General features: G+C 43.9%; 1 protein-coding gene and 1 long non-coding RNA gene across 4 annotated transcripts in view; one reads left to right on the forward strand and one right to left on the reverse strand.

Annotated features, from left to right (window-relative positions):
* Positions 1-25,362, reverse strand: part of cep85l (centrosomal protein 85L) — a 257,274-nt gene that overhangs the window by 228,433 nt on the left and 3,479 nt on the right. Inside the window, exon 1 of one of the 3 annotated variants that reach the window (XM_078212718.1) lies at positions 2,190-2,525. The exons of 1 other annotated variant lie outside the window; for it this stretch is intronic. In XM_078212718.1, coding sequence (XP_078068844.1) covers positions 2,190-2,250 — 61 coding nt within the window. In that variant the 5' untranslated portion in view covers positions 2,251-2,525. Of the gene's footprint in view, positions 1-2,189; positions 2,526-25,362 lie in introns of those variants that run through there. One more of the 3 variants, XM_078212720.1, reaches the window with a different exon arrangement.
* On the forward strand, positions 2,904-15,652 carry LOC144493592 (uncharacterized). Its single transcript, XR_013497765.1, has 3 exons — positions 2,904-3,043; positions 11,472-11,604; positions 12,378-15,652. It is a non-coding gene; the product is annotated as an uncharacterized LOC144493592 (long non-coding RNA).

Genomic DNA, 25,362 nt, shown 5'->3' on the forward strand with positions numbered 1-25,362 from the left:
CCTTCCCCCGGAAAAAAAACTTCCATTGATATTATATGAATGCAAACTTTTCCAATTCTCATAGCACAAACTAATATCAAAAGTTGTTTGATTGCCAATTTGTGTTGAACTATGAGGTGCTGTGCATAGTAAATAGTCGTTCGGTTGTAAAGAACTTGAGTATTGCTGAAAAAAGACATTTTATTGTGGCTTTGCACTCATCAGGATAATTGCAAGAATACCAATGTCAGGGGAAACAACAACTTTATATGTGTAACTTTTGTTATTTCCACTGACATTGATATCCTTGTGATTATTCTGATGAGTGCAAGATGAAAATCTTTGATAAAATGTCTTTTTTCAGAATACCTGCAGTAGCACAATGGTTAGCACTGCTGTCTCACTGTGCCAGTTTCGATTCCCAGCTTGGGTGACTATGCGGAGTCTGCACGTTCTCCCCGTGTCTACGTGGGTTTCCATCGGGTGCTCCGGTTTCCTCCCACAGTCCAAAAAATATGTGGTTAGGTCCATTGGCCATACTAAATTCTCCCTCAGTGTACCCGAAAAGGTGCTGGAGTGTGGCAACTAGGGGATTTTCACAGTAAATTCACTGCAGTGTTAATGGAAGCCTACTTGTGACACTAATAAATAAACTTTACACTTTAACTTTTAAACTATCCAAATTAGAGCATCATAGTTTCAGCACAAAATGACCGAGATCTAACTTGAGTCTCTATTGCTTTCTTATGTAAGTAATCCGGTCTGTGCTGAGTTTATCACTTTAATCCAAGGTGGTGACAATATCACTGCAATCAGCTTCTGTGCCTGTTTAGGTTGGGGGAAAAGTGCAGCCAGCGATCCCTGCTCCCAATTGCTATTCAGTGATCCCGCTGGAAAATGTGGACAGCAGATGAGGACAGGATCAGTGTCAGCTGTGCAAAGCTTGGTGACGCCCACCATCTAATTTCAAACCTAAAGAATGACCACTTTTGTGAGGTACTGGAGATGCCTGTGGAGCAATACCCCTGGCTGAGTTAGCTTCTGTAAAAGAGAAGGGGAGAAACTTGGGGACAAAGGAGTCAAAGATAAGTGCAGTGTTGGACATTCCTTGTTCTTCCACATTCTTTTTAAACATGGTAAGTGGGTTACTTCAGGATAATTTGCTTAGATTACCCACCTTTTGTTTTGATTAATTTACTAAAGCTGTATTTTTTTCTTAATGTAGCAATTGTATAATTGCAGGTAATTTCTATTTTGCTATCAGTTGATACACTACAATGCAGACAATTAATCTGGTTTACTGCTGTGCATAGAATCAAATCCCAATTAGGAGTAGGTCCTAATTTAAAACAAAAATCAAACACTGAACACAATTCTGCCATCGAAATTGGGCCCAGAGTTTAAAATCCATCAAGAATTAGCAAACTCCAGGCCCAGGGCTGAGATAAGGGTATCAATGAAAGCAAAAGAAGAAAGAGACCAAATGTCAACTGGCCTTCAGTTAAATTTGACTAATATTTCAGGCAAAGTGCATAATTTGTTCATGAAAACTCAGGAGATGATTTGCACTGTTAATACTTGGAATTGTGACCTCACTTCTTTGTGCACACTTTTAGGGTTTTGCCATAAATTAGTGAACAGTGGAACTTTTATCCCAACATTTCAAATGATAGCCTTTCTCAAAATCAAGTCTTAAATGGATTTAAATGTACGAGGAAATACCGGTAAATCCTTTTAGATGAACAATATCAATGTTTTCAAAGAAAGGACATTAAAGTTCAAGGCCTTTCACGTGAGATTTACATTCATCCTGAGAAACCAACACATAATTAAGTCTCTACTACTATTAAAATGAAGAACAGGAAAGTATATCCTTACGCTTCATTAAAAGATGGCTAGTTTCCATTTAAATGAGGCATCTGCACCTTCTGGAATAGAACCACTATTCACTAATTAATTTCAACTAGCACAGTGTCTTCACAATCTCTACTAACAAGCACTGCATATGTCTCCAGATTTAGTTTCCTTATCCTTGTCAATTCTTGTGCTCTGAAAGCTCTGAAAGATTGAACACTGTGGCTAGTCTTGAATTGCACACTGAGTAGCTACTCTGCTGGTAGGAACATCCCACTCCAGCTGCTGCTTTCTTATTCAGCAAAAAAAATAAATCTGCTCACTGAATCAGGATCTCTTTTGGCTTGCTTTTTTACCTGTTTGTCTGCTGCAGCTCGTAAATCCACTCTTGTAGTCTGGAATTACTCTTCCCCACATAGCGGAGAGTTAAATAGGATACCAAAAGTAATCCAGAATTGACCATAAAAGTACGGAATTCAGTTCCTTAATACTCCTTCGAAATAGTGCCCTACTTGAGGTCCATTTTATCAGATTGTCTACGGCTGTGACCCCCGAGGGTGAAGTGAACAGATTTTTCTAGTTTCCTGCCGCTGTAATCCTCAGGATATCATGCAGCAACCCCCCACCACCTCCCCACCCCGGGCTGTTTCAGTACACTGATACAGACAGCCTGGCTGTACTGCCTGGGATGTGATCTCACTCTGAGCTGCACTATGCTCACTGACAAATTCAATAGAGCTGAATCTCCTCCCACAAACCTCTGGGCTGCCATTTATTAGCTTAGCCTGTAAGTCTTCACTGGCTGCCAGGAGGAGAGAGAGAGAAAAAAAATCAAAAGATCTGGAAGTTTTTTTTGTTCACACGTGGTCTCCAGTTTTACAGAATGGGCACTGTTATGCTGCAAGCACTTATCTGCAGCAGTTAAATGTAGTACAGGATGTCCAGTGGGGATCGTTTCTTTATATTGCTTGTCTGTGCCCCAAGGTCCACCCCCCCCAGGCATTACTTCATTTTGTCATGCATCTGCTGCATAATACATCATATTAATTTCTCCTCAGTCTGTGGATATCATTCCAAGAGCCAATAGAAAGTGCACGGATTATGGAGACTCCCTCTGAACTATTGTGATTTGTCATATGGCTCCACTTTACGAGAATTACTCAGATGAATTCCCAGTTCTCTCTGCTACAGAACTGACCAACTTGGGAAGGTAATATCACATTTTTTACTGATGTGAGCATTGGCTTTGTATTGTAAGTGGTTCATTTTTCAAATTACTTTTTAAAACTCACACATGAATTCAATTGATGCAAATTACAAAATGAATTTGGAATTTGACTAATGGTGTAATGTCAGAAGATCACACACAATAATCTGTTATCCATCAATTTCATTTCACATTTCACAAATAGTCCTCCCTATAAGAACCCTCTGTTAACAATCTTTACCAAAGGTTACATGGAGCAAGGGAATTCTACAAAATATTTCATTTTTTAAAATTTAATTTTTAATGGTTTTTATTTGATGCACCTTTTCAGAATTGCCCTGAAATTGGCCACCGAATTTTACATTTTGCTAGACAGCGGCACTGTAACTATGGGAAGGCATGGTAGCAGAGGGCAGCATGGTGGCACAGCGGTTAGCACTTCTGCATTACAGTGCTAGCGATCCAGGTTCAATTCCAGCCTTGGGTGGATGTCTGTTTGGAGTTTGCACTGTCCGCATGGGTTTCCTTCGGGTGCTCCGGTTTCCTCCCACAGACCAAAGATGTGCAGGTTAGGTGGATTGGGCATGTTAAATTGCCCCTTGGTGTGCCAAGATGTGAAGGTTAAGGGGATTAGTGGGGTAAATGCTGGGGATTATGGGGACGGAGTGTTGCCTGGGTAAGATGCTCTGTTGGAGAGTGGGGGATGCTCAAGAGACCTGAATTAGAAGAACACAGATACCTTGAAGCATTGTCAGGCTAAAGAAGATTACACAGATTGAGTGGAGTGAGGCCATGGAGGGATTTGAAAATGTGGATGAGTAGAACATAGAACAGTACAGCACAGAACAGGCCCTTCGGCCCACGATGTTGTGCCGAGCTTTATCTGAAACCAAGATCAAGCTATTCCACTCCCTATCATCCTGGTGTGCTCCATTAAATATTCAGGCATTGCTTAACCAGGAGGTTAGTGAATACAGGTATGAGGGCAATTGAGATTGGTAGAAGTTAGGGCATGGCAGCAGAGTTTTGAATGACCTCAAGTTTACCAAATATAGAAAGTGAGAGGACTAGACAGAAGCATATTGGAATAGTCAAGTATATTAAGAGGTAATGAAAACATGGATGAGGATTTCAGCAGCAGTTGAGCTGAGGCAAGTACAGAGTTGGGCAATGTTACAGAGGTAGAAATAGGCAGTCATGGTTATGGCCTAACCATGTGGTTGGAAGCTCAATTTTGGTTCAAATTTGACACCAGGATGATAAATGGTGAGAGCTGCCCCCCCCCCCCCCCGCAACGAACTATAATTACAGGGTGGCATCGTTAGCAAGGGGCAGCATGGTGGCACAGTGGTGAGCACTGCTGCATCACAGCGCCAGAGATTCGGGTTCGATTCCAGCCTTGGGTGGCTGTCTGTGTGGAGTTTGCACATTCCTCCCCTCCACCCCTGTCAACTACCCCATCTCCCAGAACCCCGACCTCGTGAACCCCTCAACCTGTGACCCCCACCCTCCCAACATCCTTAACTATGGCCTGAGATCCAGCTTCCACCAATGAAAATAACTCTGTCCAGACCTCTATCAAATATTTTCTCAATGCTCTCTTCTCTAAGGAGAACAGCTTCACTATTTGATAATAGCAAAATAATGCAGACGCTGGAATCTGAAACAAAAACAGAAAATGCTGGAAAATCTCAGAGCTCTGTCAAAGGGTCATCCGGACTTGAAACATTGATTCTGATCTCTCCCCACAGATGCTGTCAGACCTGCAGAGATTTTCCAGCATTTTCAACTTCCCTAATTAATCCATGTAACTTAATCCCTCATCTCTCTCGTAAATCTTTTCTGCACTCCCTCTGATGTTCGGAAAGCAGAAGCAAACAAGTTGTTGTGTGTTCCTGATCCACATTGCTCCCAGCCAAACATAGTCAAGCCATAAATCTGCGCATATGAATACATATCCTCCCCAAGCACCTTACAGTCAAAACATGGAGTGTATGGGGTGTCAGGGAGGGGTAGTACCTCTGGTGGGGGAACATGCCGCGTCCTTTTTAGGGTGGTTTGTCCACCTTTGGTCCCCACCTGGCACTCAGCTCTCACCTCTGGCTCCCCATAACTGTTTGCATGCGACAGCGGCCACACCCCGGGCAATCGCTTCAACAAGCCGGCTAAACCAGGTGAGGGTAGCCCATGGGTCTCAACCCTCGGTGAGATTGGGAGATGTCTATCCCAGCATATGAAGACAGACTCCGGCGGATTGAGCGGACGAGACCAATGGAAGGTCCAACGGTCAAGAAGGCAGTCTCTGCAAGCGTCGTGGAACGCGAAGAGCAGGACAAGACACAGTAGACGTCCTGGTCACCCACTGCGCCTAGTCCCATCTCCAGCCGTCTCGACTTTGTCTTGCCACTGGATCCAGATGGGAATTGGGAAGAGAAAGTGAGGCTGACTCTGCGCAACTCTCCCTCACTTTAATCCAAATTACGTGCTAGTCTCGACACCATCATCATCAATGTGCCAGGACATTCCGTGCCCGAATTGGCCTGATCAGTCATCTTCGGGCACACCGCATCCAGCCTCATGATGACTACTGGTGTCGAGGTCCTCATCAATGACGATGGACGAACAACAACAACAACAATCAAAACAATGAAAACTCTGTATGAAGTTTGCACATTCTCCTCGTGTCTGTGTGGGTTTCCTCCGGGTGCTCCGGTTTCCTCCCACAGTCCAAAGATGTGCGGGTTAGGTTGGTCATGCTAAAATTGCCCTTAGTGTCCTGAGATGCGTAGGTTAGAGGGATTAGTGGGTAAATATGTAGGGATATGGGGGTAGGGCCTGGGTGGGATTGTGGTCGGTGCAGATTCGATGGGCCGAATGGCCTCTTTCTGTGCTGTAGGGTTTCTATGATTCTATGATTTATGCAATGGTGTCATGATATATGTGCAGTTGCTCTCTTTGGTGCTGCAAAGAAGGTTGAACCAAAGACTGCAGCCAGATGGATAATTTTAGGATGTTCGATCAACAATAATGGCTGGAATTCTCCGGCCGTTCACACCAGCAGGTTTCTCCGGTCTCGCCGTCAGTGTACCCCTGCCTGCAGGTTTCCTGCCACCATGGGGTGATGTCAATGGTAATCCCCATTGACAGCGAGGAACGAGAGAATCTCGCCGCTAGCGAACAATGCACCATCTCCCGCCAGCGGGAAACACGTGACTGGAAGGCCAAGAATCGCACCCAATATTTTAGAAGGAGGTATATAATATGGAAGAATCTCTATGATACAAGTATTTAAAAAGGAAATATGTTGGAAAGCTAAATTAACTTAAGTAGAAAAATCCCCAGGTGTGTTCAACATTGAAGATGACCAAGGAAAGAAAAAGCAGAAGAATTAATCATGATTGTCCAAAATTCTTCCACACAGGAACTTATACTGAAGAACTAAAAGGTAGTCGATCTGTTTCAAATGAGGAAAGGATGAAGTCATGTAACCATAAATCGATTAGATAATGAGTCAAAATAAAACTTCTAGGAACCATAATAAGGGATATGATTAGTGAAGATAGATATGGGCTAATCAGGGATATGGATTTGCAAGGAGCAGGTCATGATGATTAACTTAATTGAATTACTTAAGGAAATTGCTGATCATGTCGACAAAGCGAATGTAATGTAAGTGGTACACATGGATGTTTAAAAAGTGCTTGATAAAGTGCCACACATTAAATTTGTGCATATTAAGAAAAGAAGAAAAGGAAATTGGCCTCAATAGTGGCCATTTTCTGGGTGCTACAAGTGTCTTCAGGGGGTCCAATAAGGCAGCCGCAGCACACATGTACACTTTTGATGTGAAGTATGCTGGGAAAAGTATGTGAGACACCAGTGCTTCAGCAAGGAGTTCCTCATGGAGATCTGGCAACTGATGCTGGAGAAATGAGCAACATCTTGTAGGTTGCCATCCACGGTTGTATAGTGGAAGTCACTGTTCAAAGGCTCTCTGTTCAAAGAGAGACAAGTTCATCACATTTTCTCTTGCCAAGCAGGCAGAACAAGAATGAGGGCTTATGAGGATTGATGGCTTTCTCATGATGGGGTGCTACTGACAGCACACACACTGCTTTGTGTGGTGTTGCATGTTAACTCTGCTGTGCACAGGATCAGAAAGTGATTCCATTCCCTTAATGTCCAGCTTGTTTGGACCAGAGGTGGCACATCATGCAAGTCAATACCTGCAATAGCCAGTTACCCTGGAGAAATCATGATGCCCTACTTCTTCCGCAGTTCAGTATTTCAGCCCATCAAGGCAAACCAAAGGTCGGCTATTGACGATAAGAGCTATCCATTGACAAGATGGCTGATGATTCCGGAGCACGATCCATGCACACGCGAACATCAGGTATACATTAAAAGGCTGCAATAAATGTGACAGAGCAGTCAATGATTCTGGAGGAGACCTGCAGTAGAAGACTGAGTGAGTCTTAATACATGTGGTGGTATGCTGCATAATGCACAGCCTCATCAGCATGAAGGCACCCACCCTTGCCACCAGCTATCAGATGAGAAGCTGAGACCCAGGACCCTGAGGCGAAAGAGCAAGAAGGCAGCAACCTCAGCAACCACTTTTTTCACAGGCTGTGCATGAAGAACTCATTCAAGTTCAATAAGAGTGACTGCATCTCCAATTTCCCATTCACAAACAGTCCTGCAACATACCCTCCCTGTGTCACAATCATTACACTGACCACTTGGTCATGATCCTAAAATAAAAGGTACCACAAAATAAGCACTGCAAACATAATTTAGAAATGTAATGATACAATATTGCATACAAATGTAAACTAATCAGACTTATACACCCCTCAGTGCCTTTTCTCCTATACCTTTGCCTGTCTTTGTGCTCCTGCTGCCCCAGTAGCTGTAGCATGGCTGAGGGAAGGCTACTGACTTACCGTGAGTGAGATTGCAGGTGGCCTCAGAGGATGACCTCAAGCAGCTCGAGGCCTAGAAGGTCAGGTTTTGGATTGCATTATTTTGGCATGGGCAGCAACAATCTAGGCTGGCTGACTAGCAGGAAACATAGCAGGGATACTGACAGAGTGGCAGCAAAATGGTGGGGAAAGGACAGATACAGAAGAGAGAGAAGACAGCAGGGGAAGCAATGATGTAATGGTACTGTTAATGTATTTTAAATCCAGACAGTCAGAGTAATGCTCAGGGGACCCGGGTTCAAATCCCACCACGGCAAATCTGGGGTTCACTTTAGGGAAGTAAGTCTTACCTGATCTGGCCTACATGTCACTCTTAAATGCCCTCAGAAATGGCAGTTCAGTTCAAGGGCAATTAGGGATGCACAACAAATGCTGGCCCAGACAGCGATGCCCACATCCAAGAAATAAAATAATTCATTGTCAATAAGTGTCTCAGCAACCTGTTGTAAAAATCTGCAAATGCCTTTGACATCTGCAGAGGATAAACAAGCATGAGAGCAGTCTGAAGTTGTATGGTTTCAGTCTGAGTTTCCACTGCCACGCTCATACATCTGCTGTAAGCTGCCACAATGGAAGGGGAAATGTTGGCTGTAAAGACAATCCTGATGCAGCATCTGGAGTTGGCACCAATGATATGCTGGAAAAGGATGCACACTAAGATGTGTGTCTAGGGACTTCTCCATACTAGGATCATAAAATCCTTACATCGCAGAAGGAGGCCAGTTGGCCCATTGAGCCTGCATCAAAAACAATCCCAACCAGGCCCTATCCCTGTAACCCCACATATTTACCCTATTAATCCCCCTGACACTAAGGGTCAATTTAGCATGGCCAATCAACCTACTCCGCAGATCTCTGGACTGTGGGAGGAAACCAGAGCATCCGGTGGAAACCCACACAGACACGGGGAGAATGTGCCAACTCCACACAGACAATCACCTGATATCGGAATTGAATCCGGATCCCTGGCGCTATGAGACAGCAGTGCTAACCACTGTGCCACCGTGCCACTCCATGACATTAAGTACAGATATTTTATTAGACTGCCCAATGCACCAAGCATTGTGCTGTGTATATTCATCGGCCTTTTGCTGATTAATATGCATTATTGAAGTTTCCAAGTCCTCTGCAGTAGAACTCACATGTGAGTTCATTCTCCAGTAATCTGGCACATGCCTTAATTGCCCAATGTCTCACAACATGCAAATCAATTTCTGTTCTATCCTCTGAGATATTCACAGTGTCAATATCTGAACTGGTGGCTGCAAGTGTGAAATTGAACGATGGTGTATCTTCATCATCACAGTGCTGTTCCTCCATTGCCTAACCAAGTTGCGGGCAGTCGGTTAGCTCAGTTGGTTGGACAGCTAGAACGATGCCAAAAGCGCAGGTTCAATTCCCGTACTGGCTGAGGTTATCCCTGAGGCCTCACCTTCTCAACCTTGCCCCTCACCCAAGGTGGGTGACCCTCAAATTAAATCACCATCAGTCAGCTCTCTTTGTCAAAGGGGAGAGCAGCCCAGGGTCCTCAGGGACTATGGCGGAGCACTAACCAAGTTGCATTGCTTGGGTATGAAATTTTTTTAGTTTACTTATTTATTAGTGTCACAAGTCGGCTTACATTAACACTGCAATGAAGTTACTGTGAAAATCTCCTAGTCGCCACACTCCGGCGCCTGTTCAGATACGCTGAGGGAGAATGCAGCATGGCCAATGCACCTAACCAGCATGTTTTTTGGATTGAAATGAGAAATACCCAAAGATAAGATTGTAATGTGAAGGAGAGGAAATATAAGAGTTTTAGGCTAACAACATCTGCAGCTTGTCAATCAGAAAAGATTGTGCCATGAGGAGGAAGTTGGATGTGAGAAGAGGAATTAGGTATGAGGATGCCATGCCATCACCGTCATTGGTTTCAGTTCCGCCAGAGACAATTCTGATAGCAGCCAGCTCTGTCTCCTCCATGTGGGTTAGGACATACAGGAATGGCTGGCTCCTTCTGGTTTGTTACTGCTGTCTCCAGTTGTGCACTACCTTGTCCTTCAAGAGAGACAAGTACGTCAGCAAGTGTCATGCAATCTATTTGGGTGGTTATATTGATTAAATAGCTGGCAGTGTGTGCAAGCTGCTGGATGTGAGCATGAGGCTTGCAGCAGTGCTGATTGAGTGCTGGAGATTTGAATGTTTGGTGCTAGATTATTAGTAGCTGAATGCTGGGAGTGTGGGGAATTGAGTGATTTCAGAGTTCAATAGTGCAGTTGTCAGGATTTACATTTAAAGATGAATGTAGCCAAGTGTTCATTTGTATATTTTAGTGGAAATAGAGATTCGAGACATACCTTAAAGGAGGTTGAGGGGCGACCACATGCCTGAAGTCATTAAATTTCTCGCAGCATTACATTTAGGTCCTTGGTCTAGATTATTGGCATTGACCTGCATGGCTACCTGCTATGACTGCCATTCTACTATGTGTCTGGAAAGCCTCCTGGCTCTGTCTGACTACAGAGTTCACACATCTCAATTTCTTCCACCAAATCCTCCAGTGCATCATTGGAAAGCCTGGGTAGCCGCAAGTTCAACCAATTGTCTGCCTTTCCCAAGTCGGGATGTGGAGATGCCGGCGTTGGACTGGGGTAAACACAGTAAGAAGTCTAACAACACCAGGTTAAAGTCCAACAGGTTTATTTGGTAGCAAAAGTCACTAGCTTTTGCCACCAAATAAACCTATTGGACTTTAACCTGGTGTTGTTAGACTTCTTACTGTGTTTTCCCAAGTCGGAGCAGGCTTGATGGGCCAAGTGGCCTAATTCTGCTCCTATGTCTTATGGTCTAAGTCGGAATCAGCTCTCAAAGGATTTCCATCACCTGCTCTCGCCACATACACACCTCCCATGTAAGAAGTGCAAGTTAGCTTTAAGTAGTGCCAATAAGTGTCGATCTTGAGCCCTCTGCTGATATGTGCAGCCAATGAATAGTGCAATTAGTGTTGGCTATATACTGGAATCATATCAATCGATAATTAGCATGAAAGTGGCATTCTCAGAAAAATGCTGGAAAAGCTCTGATGAAGGGTCATCTAGACTCGATGTTGGCTCTACTCTTTCTCCATAAATGCTATCAGACCGGCTGAGATTTTCCAGCATTTTTCCGTTTTTGTTTCAGATTCCAGCATCCACAGTATTTTGTGTTTATTTTATGAAAGTGGCATTCTGCCTGTATTGCATCCAATTGATGTGGGTTAATTGTGTATCATGATCTCTGTACCTATTTTTATGGCAATCCAATTTAGCTCCCAAGGGTTTAAAGGCATACTGGTAATGTAAATAGACCAATGGCTAAAGGATACAAAAAATAGAAGCAAATTATTTTTTCCACAGTGTAGCATAATATAGCGAGTGAAGCTCCCTAGAGTTTGTGTTGGAACCTCTCATGTTCTCTATTCACAGAAATGATTCGGCATGGGCAGGAACTAATATCAACTTCTGCTGACAACACTGATTCAGAAGGCACAGAACACTGAAGGACAATACAGGAGGCTGCAGAGGACACATACAAAGTGCACCAAGCTGACAAATATAGGTCAATGTAGCCAAGTGTTCATTTGTATATTTTAGTGGAAATAGAGATTCGAGACATACCTTAAAGAAGGTTGAGGGGCGACCTGATAGAAGCCTACAAGATTATGAAAGGCATGGACAGAGTGGATAGTCAGAAGCTTTTTCCCAGGGTGGAAGAGTCAATTACTAGGGGGCACAGGTTTAAGGTGCGAGGGGCAAGGTTTAAAGGAGGCAGATATTTTACACAGAGGGTGGTGGGTGCCTGGAACTCGTTGCCGGGGGAGATAGTGGAAGCGGACATGGTAATGACTTTTAAAGGGCATCTTAACAAATACATGAATAGGATGGGAATAGAGGGATATGGTCCCCGAAAGGGTAGGGGGTTTTAGTTAAGTCGGGCAGCAGGCTTGGAGGGCCGAAGGGCCTGTTCCTGTGCTGTAATTTTCTTTGTTCTTAAGCAATAAATGATTAACAAAGCAAGATCTCATGTTCAGATGGGCAGATATGTAAGAGAAGGGTTCTGGATGGTAAAAGAATTTAAAAGATAAATGGTCTCCTGGAGGTTTGATAGGGTGTAATCGAAGACAAATGCAAGGAGGTCATGATATTTCTGCACAATCTGAGGCGCCAAAGTTGGGACACCATGCAGAAGCAAATTGCTGCAGACGCTGGAAACCTGCAACAAAAACTGATAGAAATGGTCAGCAGGTTTGTTGTGTCTGTGGAGACAGAAACAGCATTAACTCTGCTGAAAGGTAATTGACTTGAAACATGAACTAGTTTCTCTCTCCACAGATTTGGGATACAGAGGCTGGAATCTTCGGCCTCGCATACCCTACTGCATTCCCCAGCAAGAACCGAGAATTTAGCCCTCAGCCAAATCTCCATTCAGGCAGCAGGACCGGGTAATCCCAGCCGTGGGCAAGGTCTGAGAATTCAGGCCAGAGAATGCTGGAAACACTCAGTTCTGATGAAGAGCCAAACGCACTTCAAACCTCAACTCGGATCTCGTTCCCTACAGATGTTACCAGCCCTGCTGAGTTTTTCCAGCATTCTTTGTTTGTTCCAAAATATATTGCTAGACTTTGGGTGTGATTTTCCAGTGATTCTTAAAAAATTTACTGTGATCTGTACCATATTTTCCAAATCTTCCAATGTTTAATCAGATATCTGCAGTATAAAGAGAGAAAAGCTTCCACAATAACAATTCCTTAAATATACAGCAGATTTCAAACTATTTTTCATATCATCAATAAGGCAAAGAGAGACAAAAAGAAAGAAAATGGTTTTAATACTTTCACTGAACTTGTTATGCTGCTCTACATTGTGTTTTATGTTCCAGTGTGTACAAATTGGAAGAGCAGAAAATGTTGTCAAGGCGTCAATGGCAAGATTGATTAAACATTGGTGTAGATTTCAGTGTAATACCAGCACAAGTCAAATCAAAGTTCTTCAGGCGCAAAAGCATAATTACCAAATGATTCACTCGCAGAAGCTAAGTTCCACAGTCGGAATCAAATCAGATGACCTACTGCGTCTTTCTCACTGTGTCACAGTATAGAATTACAGGCGCTTGCTCTTCAGTGTCCATGTACAAATTGCAAAAAAAAACGTCAGCTGTCCCTTTCCTTCAAAACAAACCATTGCTCAAAGTTCAGCGTTTGTTTATGACCCTGTGTATTGTTTCTTCAGTGTAAACCGATGCTAAGAGAACTGGCTTAGCACAGAACAGCTGCTTCCTTTAACACTGTTTAGTCCTGTGTTCTTTGCCAGGAGAGTAATCAATTATATTTGTGAAGGATAAAGTGTTACAGGCAATCCCAGAGGAAGCAGTCTCTTTCGATCTCGGATGGTCTTTGCTAAGTCAGCTGATCTCAGATAAGGGACGTCACAATGTACTTCAGAGCCCTCGGTTAAAGAGGGGAACGTTATCCAGCACATCTTGTATTATGAAGTAAATTCTGTCAATATAAATGTCAATTCCTGGTTTCAGATAGGACTGGGATTCTGCTGTGATGATCTCTGCAGCTGAATAATCTCCAAAGCCTTGGGAGGATTCTCCACTTTAAGCAAGAGCTCTAACAGGGTAGAACTTCTACCTTCCCATCCACACCTGCTACATACCCATCTGATTTTCCTGGTAAGGGTATATTGTACATGTGCAATGGATCCCCAGTTGGATTCCTGCCATCAAGAAATGCCTTCAGGGCAATCACAGGAAATCCCAGCAGTGTTGGAATTCCAGAATATCGGAAAGGGGACCTTAAAAGAGATAGTTTCACACCAACCGCTACAAGAGATATCCCACTGAAGATGTCAGCTAAGATCAGTCTTCCATGGGTAAGTGTCTGCAACCTATTGGAAGGAGAGGAGGCAATTACATGCCCTCTTCCTCTATAGGGCAGCTCAGAATCATTTCTTTTGGGCTCCATCACTAGTTTCCCCACTAAGGGCCCAAGGAAATGATGGTAACAGAGGATGAAAGGGACAGTTTCAGTGGATCTCATCTTCCCTTCTCCCCCATTTGACGGTGGGGAAGAGCCAGGCAGCATTAGGTGTGGGAAAATGATATCTGCTCCAGACAATAAGATAACTGTAAGCATTGGCACACTACTATTCCACCATTTCTGCGACACTTCCCAATAAAATCACATTCAATTATAGAGGAAAGCCCTGTCAATGCGCATACTACTGGAAGACCCTCACATGTGCAGTGCACCCATGGAACCATACTGCACTGCGAGATACTTTCAGGAGAGATGAGCAGAGAACATTTGTGCAAAAATAAAATACAGCCCATGTTGTTAGTATGTTAAATTATGTAAAATAAATGAAAGCCACAAAGGATAACAATATTTCAAGCACTAATCATTTAGCACATAATTTGATGTACTTTGTTATAGGAAGCATTGTTATAATACAGTGACTTTGAATAAAATTGTAAGATGTATTGGCATGAAGGGAAGAAGGCAACATGAGAATACAAGAAATAGGAGCAGGAGGAGATTGTACGCCTCCTCAAGTCGACTCTACAAAGAACATTCATTATAAGAGCTGTTAAATATCAAAGAAGGGATGTTGCTTCCACAAATATTATTAAACGTAGTAAGATATTCACTTAGCAGACAACTAGGAAAGTCCCACAGCAAAGCTTCATGGGTAAAGTGTTGCTCATGTGACACCACCACAGCCTAATAATGTACAAATCTTATTTGCTTAATGTTTGATATTTAAGTGGAATTTCTGCCAGGGTTCTCACAACATCGCACTTGTCATCTTGAATATGGGCAGAATCTGGAGAGAAAATATTTAGCCATTGTGATGATATTTTATGAGGTCTTTTACGGACTCGTTTCTGTCTTCTGATCATAAATCCAAATCCTGACTTTGAAATGGAACCGTACTGGCCTAAGAAACAAGCTTATCGAAGGCAACAGCTCAGTGGCATATTACAGGCCATATTTTGCAGTGGACCCTCCCTTGTTTAGGCATCTTCCTTTCCCCTTCCAGCCGGAACAACTTGCTGCCATAGGTGCATTTCCATAGCAACTGTAGATAGGCAAAATGATAACCTGAATGAAAAATGGGCTGACATTGTTAGCTGCTGGGAAATGAATCTTTAAGGCTTTGATTTGTTCTGCTTTGCAGCTTTACATAGTTGCAGATGGAGTGACTGCACCTTAGTTATTAGCAACTTCCTTTGCTCGAGGCACTTCCTGTGATAAGAGTGTTGACTGGAACTTGCTCGGTTTTTATGGCGTCACTTCTACATTAGGCTGCTCAGACAGGATATGCACCCCATATGTGAGGCAGTAAAACTATATTCTGCTTTTTTGTCCTAATAATCTTACTCTTCTGCTGATAAGTTTTATATTCCTGATGGAAGTTGAGTTTAATATTTATTGACATTAAATATCTAATGAATTCTTGTTTGCAATTAAGTTCCTGGCTTAGAAGTTGGGCCTCATTATATTTACAAAATGTCACAAATATGTCATAGCGCTGCATGACATTTTTCCATTTGTTTTATTCACTGTTGCAACAATGAAGTGAAATAAAGATGGTTTTCATAGTGGGTTCTGACGATCTGGAATGTACAGCCTGAAGGAATGGTGGAAGCAGATTCAATAATAGCTTCCAAAATGGAATTGGATAAATTCTTGAAAAGGAAAAATGTTGCAAGGCTCTGGAAAAAAGGCAGGGGGTGGGACTAATTCTTTCAAAGAGTCAATGCAAGCATGCCAGATCAAATGGCCTCATTATGTACTGTATCGTCCAATAGACAGAATCTTCTGGAGGCAACAGGGGATCTCAGCTGTCGGTAGAGAGCAGGCAAAATTCCCATGTCGCCTGTTTCAGGGAAGACTTGTCACACCTTGTTCCACTCAGGCATTTAACTGACCAGCATCAGGCCTTTCTCCAGGATCAAGGACTCGGGGTTGGGAGTCCCAGCATCAAGGACCCAGGGGTGGGAGTCCCATGATCAAGGACCCAAGAGTAGATCAAGGAACCAGGGGGTGGGAGTCACAGGATCAATGACCTAGGGGTGGAAGTCCAAGGATCAAGGACCCAGGGGTGGGAGTCCCACCCACCGGAGATTGTCCGAAAGCTCTACTGAACAGCAGCACAACTAGGCAGATGCTGGCTGTTGCTGGTATGACACCAACCTGAGGCCCAAGGTCATCGCTGGATCCTAGCCCACAGGTGACTGATGGTGGTGGAAGGGGGTAGGTTGCTTTAGTGGGTTCCCCGCCTGCCCAATGCTGGACTCCTCAAGCAATTACTAAGGGCTGTTGAACGTGGAACCCTTCCCTCTCCTGAGAGCCCACAAACATCAATGTTTGTTTGTCACATTCTCTGCATGGAAAGCCCCCTGCCCACTGCAGGCTTTACCTGGCAGCGAAATGAGACCCTTACCTGGGCATTAATTGGCTACTTAACGGCCTCAATTAGTTGCAGGACGTTAAGATCATCCAGAGGTCCCGACCCACCACCAAACTCATCATGGGGTAGAGGATACTGTCTATATTTGTGTAACCATATAGAGTATTTTAAGACAATAAAGAAAAGGAAGACATCTTTATTACAGCTGGTCACCTCTCTCAAAAGTGTTGCAATTTGCTGCAATGCAATGAAATACTTTGTAGCACGGTGACTATTGCAAAGATTAATGATCACTGTAAAGGTTTCCTTAACCTTTCAGAGAGATTTTTAGTTTTAATTTTTGAATTGATAGGCACTTATTGAATAAAATAGAGAAAAATACAGCTGGGATTTTCCAGCTGTTCATGCCAGCGGGATCCTCGGCCTTGCTGATGGAGCGCCCCCATCGCAGGTTTCCCAGCAGCGAGGGGTGTGTTCAACGAGAACCCCTTTGACAATGGCAGGACCAGAAGATCCCACTGCCGGCCAGTGGTGGTTTGTGGGGAAAATCCCGCCCAACATGTTTATGAAATTTGTTTTGATCTTAAAGTGCCAATAAATGGAAAAATCTCCTCTAATTCATAATGGAGGGGATTTTCCACTCCCCTTCCTGTCAGGTGGGTTCAGCAACTGGAGCGGAATTTATCATAAGGCGGCCAAAGCCATGTTTCACAAGAACGTGAAGGCATGACATAATTGTCCCCTCTCCACTTCAGTGGCAGGCCACAACTCCCGACATTCATTGTGATAAATGATCATATAATTATCAGGCCCATACACTGGAATCCCCTATGTCAAAAAATGGTAGAATGGCGTGAATCACGACTCATTTCCCAAGGAGTGCACCTGGCGAGCAGTCCCAAGGGGGCTCAGGTGAGTGCAGCAATCAGTGGGGCAGAGGGTTGTGTTGGGTAGTGCCAGGCATGCCAGGAGTAACTGGTTTCTTTGCTGTGTGCTGGGATGGCCTTTAAAAATGGAACCCTGGATCATCGGGTGTCCAAGTTGCTGGCGGCGAATCAGAGGCTGTCCCACTAGCGACATCTTGTGGAACCCATGACTTCAAGTTTTTTTCAAAGCCCTCACTATATGACTGAGAAAGTCGCCATCGTCGTCAAAGGCTTCAACGCCACTTTTCCCGCCCAACATTGGCCTTTGCCAATATCGGAGAAGAGCCCGGACAATGCTCTTGTCAAAAGTTCAATGCTGAAGACTGAAAATTTACACAATTTACAAAAAAAGTCCGTGAGAGAATATTTACTTTGCTACAAGCTATAAGTGCCATTCAGAAGTCAGGATGTAATTGTTAGTTTGTAGGTCACACTATGATTAAAATTAAAATTATAATGAAGGTTATCAAAGACTGTAATTACAAAGTAGAATAAAATTTATTAAATTGCTAGTATGGTTTATTGCAACTTTATGCATGTGTACGTCTTTCGCCACTGAATATTATGCTAACTAATATGGGTTAAATATTTTTATAAATTTGAATGTTATTTTAGACGGGTGGTATCTCCTGAACAAGTATAAAGAAGGCATTAACACAGTTTACTGACTAACAACTTTGCTCTTTGAACTTCTTAAATGGACAGGAATTTCTCGTTCTCTTTCAAAAATGCTGATGCTGGCACTGGAGTGAAAACTGCTTCCTTTGTTTGAGAAGTGGGGGTCATCAACCTGAAATGTCATTCCTATCTTTCACTCACTATAGATGTTGCTTCCATCATTTTCAGTTTTCATTTCAGAATTCCAGCATCTGCAATCTTTTGTGTTTTTGTTTTATTGTTAAGTCCCGCCATTTCTCTTCCAGGAATGCCTATTTTGAAAAAGTTGTCCTCTTCTTCTGGGTTCTGACAAAGTATCCTAGACTTAAAAGATTAATCCTGAGGGTCCTCTCTCCACAGATGTTGCCCAATCAGTTTTAGCTATTGTTATGACTGCTTCTTTGTGCTGTGAGTACTATTGGATTCTCCCAAAAAAACTCTTAAGTGTCAAATGTGCGTTAAAAACTGGAGTAAATCTCACTGACCTTTTCATCCGGGCTTTCAAAATAAATCTCCCACACTCTGTGCGCTGCAGAGTGCACTTGCATGAATATCATTAAACATCCATGCTGGGGCCTATTCCCACTGAAGAGGCCAGCAGCCTATATAGTACTGAGCGGGTCACTGTGCATGCGCCAATCTGTCAGCACCGAGATCGGTGCATACACACTGCTGGTCTCCCAATCACTGATACTGCCTCTCCATCCGCCGCCACTGACGACCCCTCCCCCCCTCCCTCTCCCCCTCCCCCCCTCCCTCTCCCCCTCCCCCTCCCTCTCCCCCTCCCGATGTCCAGTCCTGATTGCTGGCCTTCCTCCCTCTGTCACCGTGAATGCAGAGTGGAAGCGGGACCCCCCCACTTACACAGATCGCTCCTAGAGGCTCCGCCTTCTATTAAGCCCCTCTGGCCCTTGGCACTGCCTGATGCCCAGTGGGCAGTGCCAACGTGTCCCTTGGGCATTGCCACTTTGCCCCTTGGACAGTGCCACGGGCCAGGCTGGCAATGCCCAGGAGGCACTCCCTTACCCCTGACCTCCTGGGCGGCCTCAACGGCCCCCCTTCACTCCAGCGGGGGCGGGCCGCCAGCTCCTCGCAAGTGGGGAGCTATTGTAAACACCACTGGAGTGAACCACTCCTGGCGGAGGAGGGGGGAGAGAAGACTCTAGCGGGCCTGGGACTGAAGTCTCTCAAATGCAAATCTTCATTTTAATAATTTATTCAGCCCTGCAACGATTTCTGGCGTGGCGCTGACGGTGTCGGAAATCCCCCAACCAGAGGCTCGTGGAGGCCATGGTGCCCAGTGGGAAACCTCTAAACAGCCTCCGCTTGAGTCTCCCAGCCCATTGCGCTGCCCATGTATTTCCCAGAACATTTGAGGGTCCTGGATGTATTGCTCACATTAACTTTGTTTTTTGAGCTTATTAATGGACAGGGATTAGTCTTTCTAAAAGACCTTCCCAAGATTTATAATGCTGGCACTGGAGTGAAAAGTGTTCCGTTTGATCTGACAAAGGGTCATTGACCTGAAACATTAACCCTACCTTCCTTTCCCTACATATGTACACATTAAAATGACTGTTTTCATGACAAAGTTAATGAGCAGTCTTTTTCTTTGCTTTGGGCAAGATGAAGTGATGTGTTATGAGTTAAATGTGTTTCATGTCCTGGTGCTACTAAGCTCTTTTTTAGTTGAGTGCGGCATCCCCAGAGGCAGGGTGGATGGCTTTATTGTTGGCTTTGTGAGTGAGCCATTATGAAGGTTTAAAAAAAAGCTGCTGTTTGGAAATCCTGTGATAGATGTATTCTCAACAAAATAGTTACAAACAGTGCAAGTTTGAAGCATACAGTGATAGTATAGTTTGCATTATTGTATTTTGGATTCGCCAACAAATGAATAAAGGATTAGAAGCATTTTCTTCCCATGTGAAACAGTGTCCCTTAAAGAAACATAAAAGGAAAGAAGTTGCACTTTATAAAGCAGCTTTCACCTCCAAAGGATATCTAAAGCATTAGCAATGAAACTCAGTCACTGTTGTGTAAGCAAAAATGGCAGTCAATTTGCACATGACAAGATCCCTCGGGGGGTGGGGGGGGGGGGGGGGGGGGGGGGACATGGACTCCCTTTACAGACATCAGAGAATGGAAGAAAATACATCACTTTAATGTTTCAGCTGGATTTTTGCAGATCAGAAAATTACAGCTGACACCTGATTCGAGGATTCCGAGCACCATTTCCAGCAGCCCCCAATTTCTCCTGATGCTGGATAAGGACGCAGGATAGTAAGCCCGCATTTTACACTCCAAAACCTGGCTGGTTACATTGCAGTGGGAGGCATCTCCCAGCTCCCACAATTTTCATACAGTCAGGCCAGTTGCCTAAACAGGATCCCCTGCTGAGATAATCCTTTTGAGAGGTTGGGCTCTCACCAAGCATGCATAATGCAGCCATTTAGTTCCACTGAAAGAGTTTTTACACATGTCCACAAGTCATGGAGAAACTGGAGAGAACTGTTGACTTTATTTGATTGACACCTTTATGGAGATATAAGAAGTGATTTGTTCTGTGATCTCTTCTGTAAATTTGTTTCAATTTTTTTAACACAAGGTTAAGAGGTGTGAAGTGTTTGAAGACTCTGTAATTGATATTTTAGTAATATGTCTGCCTGACATTTTTATAGAGTTGAAGGAACAACTTTTTTTCAAATGTGAATTTTTTCTTCTGAGCATTTCCTGACATGCCATTGTTACTATACAGTTCATTGGTTCTTAGTAGGGTATAAAGAGTGAATGGGCATTTTGAAAGCCATTACTGAATCAGAATTGGTAGAAAGGGAATAGGGGGGTGGGGGGAACATGGGTTTGTGTGTATGCTGGTCATGAGTTGGAATGAGGGCTAAAAGGGGCAATGAGAGTGGGTTTTGGGCAGGAGTTGGCATGGTGAGTAGATATGGGGGTGAGGGGCCAAGAAGGGTGGGAGGGGGATGAGCACTAGTGGGCCTACAAGCTTTAACACAAGTGGAACAAAGTCCCAGAGAAGCAAAACAGGCCTTCTAACCAGCCTGCCTCCCCATGGCCACCTGCAAATGGATTCTGGGGTTGGTAGGCCCAACTCCATCCCACACAAATTCCCTCAGGAGCTAAAATTGTGACATTCAGGGGTCTTTCTATCGAGATCCAGCGAGTCAAGAATTTTCCCAACTTGAGCTACCCACTTTGGTAGTGAAACTTCGGGACATCAAAATAGCCTGCTTGGCAATGTAACACTCGAGCATCTATAAGCTCAGGCTAAATTATGCAGACAATAAGCCAAGATGAGTTCTCACTTTTAGTACACAATGGAAGTGTAAAGCTTTGCTGTTCCCTATAAGAAAGGGTGGATTATTTGAACTTAAGATTCCTTTTTAATAAAAACAAACTGATTGCTGTTTTCACGCTTTCTGTTGAAGTTACTATAAATCAATAAGACTATCCACACGGCAGCAGAACCATATCAGTGTTTCCACCTTTGAGATGAAAATAATTCAAATATAATATACTGAAGTGTTATTTTATTCGCATTAATATTTCTTTTCAGTTTCTACGTCAATCATTGTTGAGAGGAGGGTGAACATTGTCAGGATTCATAAAATCCTCACAGTGCAGAAAGAGGCCATTCAGCCCATCGGGCCTGCACCAAGTCTCCGAAAGAGTGTGCGGCCCAGGCACCTCCCCACCACCCTAACCCCGTAACTCCTCGTGTTTACCGTGACCAATCTGCCCAATGTACACATCTTTGGAGTGTGGGAGGAAACCGGAGCACCCAGGGAAAACCCATGCTGACACGGGGGGAATGTGCAAACTCCACGCAGTCATCCAAAGCCAAAATTGAACCTGGGTCCCTGGCACTGAGAGGCAGCAGTGCCAATCACTGTGCCATCGTGCCGCCCCATTGTCAGGAGGAGGGTGAAATGATCATTGTTAGGAGGGAGTGATTATTGTCAAGGTAGTGTCAGCATTGGCATTGAGAGGAGTGAGCGTAAACTCCCTGCCTGAGCACACGTTGGGACTTCCTCAGTTTCCCAAAGCTCATCAGTGACTTATGTTCAGTCATTCACTACACCCCATAATCAGAAGATTCAGGCTAAGGGCTGAAGATATGTTCCCCATTGGTGGGTTTGAAAGTTGGGGTATGTGATAGCCAGAGTGGCCGTCACCTACCCACCTCCCCTTGCCCCCCAGCCACAATTAAATTGTGGACAGGGAAGGAGAAGCCATCAGGCAGTTTGCCCAACCTTGGACCTATTCAGGATGTTTTATCCATGGCAGGAATAGGTCCACACCATAGAATCATAGAAACCCTACAGTACAGAAAGAGGCCATTTGGCCCATCGAGTCTGCACCGACCACAATCCCACCCAGGCCCTACCCCCATATCCCTACATATTTACCCACTAATCCCTCTAACCTACGCATCTCAGGACACTCAGGGCAATTTTTAGCATGGCCAATCAACCTAACCCGCACATCTTTGCCCAACCTTGGACTATTTTGGACCAGTCAGGAAGCTCAACTACTTTAGTTGTCTGGGCTGGTGTTTGGCAGGCCCCCTGTACCCATGAGAGGCTCTCCCCTAGACCATCCCCACCCACCCCTACCCACTTCTCTAGCTTCTTGGTATGTTTGCCTGATAGCACTGCATCTGATTGGCTGGCAGCTCTCTATATGACAGCGCTTTCTCCTCAGACAAGGGTGAAATTTCCACCTTCACCTACTTAATGCTCCCACAGGGCAGCCTCAGGCTCATGCGGCAGGGGCGGGGGGGGGGGGGGGGGGCGGCGTCAGGTGGAGGTGAGGGTGCGGTGGGATGTTCCTCCTTTGACTTTTTAGCTAGGGAGGTTGGGGATGAAGCACTCTGTTAAATCCAACCCCATACTTTTGTGAACATTGTCAAACTATCAGTCTTTATATGGCCACAGGTATAAAATCAAACAGGTTGATGTAATAGTGTAAGTAATGATATTGGATGATCTGGAACAATGCCTATCAACACCCTGATGAGGAACAACTCTTCTTTCTCTCCCTGCATCCAAATATATTTATTTTGCAGTGATAAACATTTACAGACACACTTGAAAACTAAACAATATCATATTACTTTTAGTACCTCATAAGATGATACAACACACTTACTACCAACACACTACTTTACTCCCCTCCTTTTTCTGGCATGTTTTAAAATCTAATTTCTTAATTTATTTGGTTGAACAATAATATCTGCAAGCATCTGTATTTCCCTCAGGCTCCCCCCCCCCCCCCAAGTGGTCACCACAAAGCATTGGGCTATGTTTGTTCTCTTTGATCTTCCATCCCCCACTGAGACTTTCCCGCTACATATGGTTCAGTTTGGAAACGAAGCAGAGAATGTCAAACATTATTGCCGGTGTCTGTATGTCACCCCTCAGCACTGCTACATCTATCCCTCAATCCACCTGCACACCTCTTCAGCACCATTGCACCCCATCACTTTCTCTTCATTCCTTTGAGCATCCACCACACCACACGTTCAGCAAGCTTATATTTTTGATTAAAGTATTAATGAAGTTGAACTTTCTCTACAGTGACTGTAACACTACATTCTGCACCCTCTCTCTTCCTTCTCCCCTGTGTACTCTATGATGGTATGCTTTGTTTGTATAACACGCAAGAAACAATACTTTTCACTATATACCAATACATGTGACAATAATAAATCAAATTAAAAGTATCTTGGTGGTTACCTATCGCCATCATATTCATATGCTACATTTTTACTGGGAATCGAATGAGATTTGATAGCTACTTAATGAGTGTATTGAATTAAACTCTTACTTTGGAACAATTAAAGTACATATTCCTTTGTTATTTTATCATATATCATTATGTATGGGCAGCACGGTGGCACAGTGGTTAGCATTGGTGCTTCACAGCGCCAGGGATCCGGGTTCAATTCCCGGCTTGGGTCACTGTCTGTGTGGAGTTTGCATATTCTCCCCATGTCTGCCTGGGTTTCCTCCGAGTGCTCTGGTTTCCTCCCACAGTCCAAAGATGTGTGGGTTAGGTGGATTGGCCATGCTAAATTGCCCCTTAGTGTCAGGGGGATAGCTAGGGTAAATGCATGGGATTATGGGGATAGGGCCTGGGTGGGATTGTGGTTGGTGCAGACTCAATGGGCCAAATGGCCTCCTTCTGCACTGTGGGATTCTATGATTAGCAAATGCTGTCAGGTGCTGCCTCGCAATTAGTTATCTTACCAACAGATTTCCAAACAATAGTTCAGAAGTAACAAGCTGTTGATAGTACTGTCCGTTATCAACTGTTATTTAAGATAAAATAAGACGGCTCAGAATGTACATCATAATTTGTTAACATTGTCACAAAACACTGCAGCCAGTACATAGAACTAGAGGTACGACAGAGAAAGAATAGCATCCATCAAATTACATTATAAACATGCAGATATACAGCAATCTGCAATACCTTGCCACAAATCCCATGGATTTCTCAACTTAGCAATTTGCTGCCAAATACCTTCACAAGAAGACCCTTGATTTAGTAAGAATGCCAATCTTTGGGTGTAAACAAATAACAAGCAGAACAAAACACCTGCCCTAATCATCACTAGCAGATTTCCTCACTTTATCTGATAACAGATTTTAAGAAATTTGAAAAGTATTTTTCTTCTGTTGTGTATTTTGTCAGCTGCACTTGACGGAGGCTGCTGTTGATGGAGATCATGATGTGGAGATGCCGGCGTTGGACTGGGGTAAGCACAGTAAGAAGTCACAACAACACCAGGTTAAAGTCTTGGAGATCCTCTCCACTTGGAGCTTTAACCTGGTGTTGTGAGACTTCTTACTGTGCTTACGTTGATGGAGATAACAAGGTTCCGGGTTCAAGTCCCATTCCAGGGCTTGAATGCCAAAATCAAGGCTGACACTCCAGTGCACGATTGAGGGAGCATTGCACTGTCAGCAATCAGCCTTTCAGATGAAATGTTAATCCAAGGCCCCATCTGCCTGCGTGCATTGATATGAAAGATTTAAGGGTACTATTTCGAAGAAGCTGAACATGGGAGTTATCCCCAGTGTCCTGGCCAATTCTGATCCCTTAATCAACATTACAGAAAAAAGATTATAGGTTACCATCACCAATGTTTTTGTGGGAGGTTGTTGTAAGCAATCTGGCTGCCACCTTTTTTTACATTACAACAGGGCCTACACTTCCAAAGCACTCCATTGGTCATAGAGCATTTTGAGATGATTGTGAAAAACACTATATAAATGCAAGTCTTTATT

This window comes from Mustelus asterias, chromosome 5 (genome assembly GCF_964213995.1).
Source record: "Mustelus asterias chromosome 5, sMusAst1.hap1.1, whole genome shotgun sequence".
Classification (NCBI taxonomy): Eukaryota; Metazoa; Chordata; class Chondrichthyes; order Carcharhiniformes; family Triakidae; genus Mustelus; species Mustelus asterias.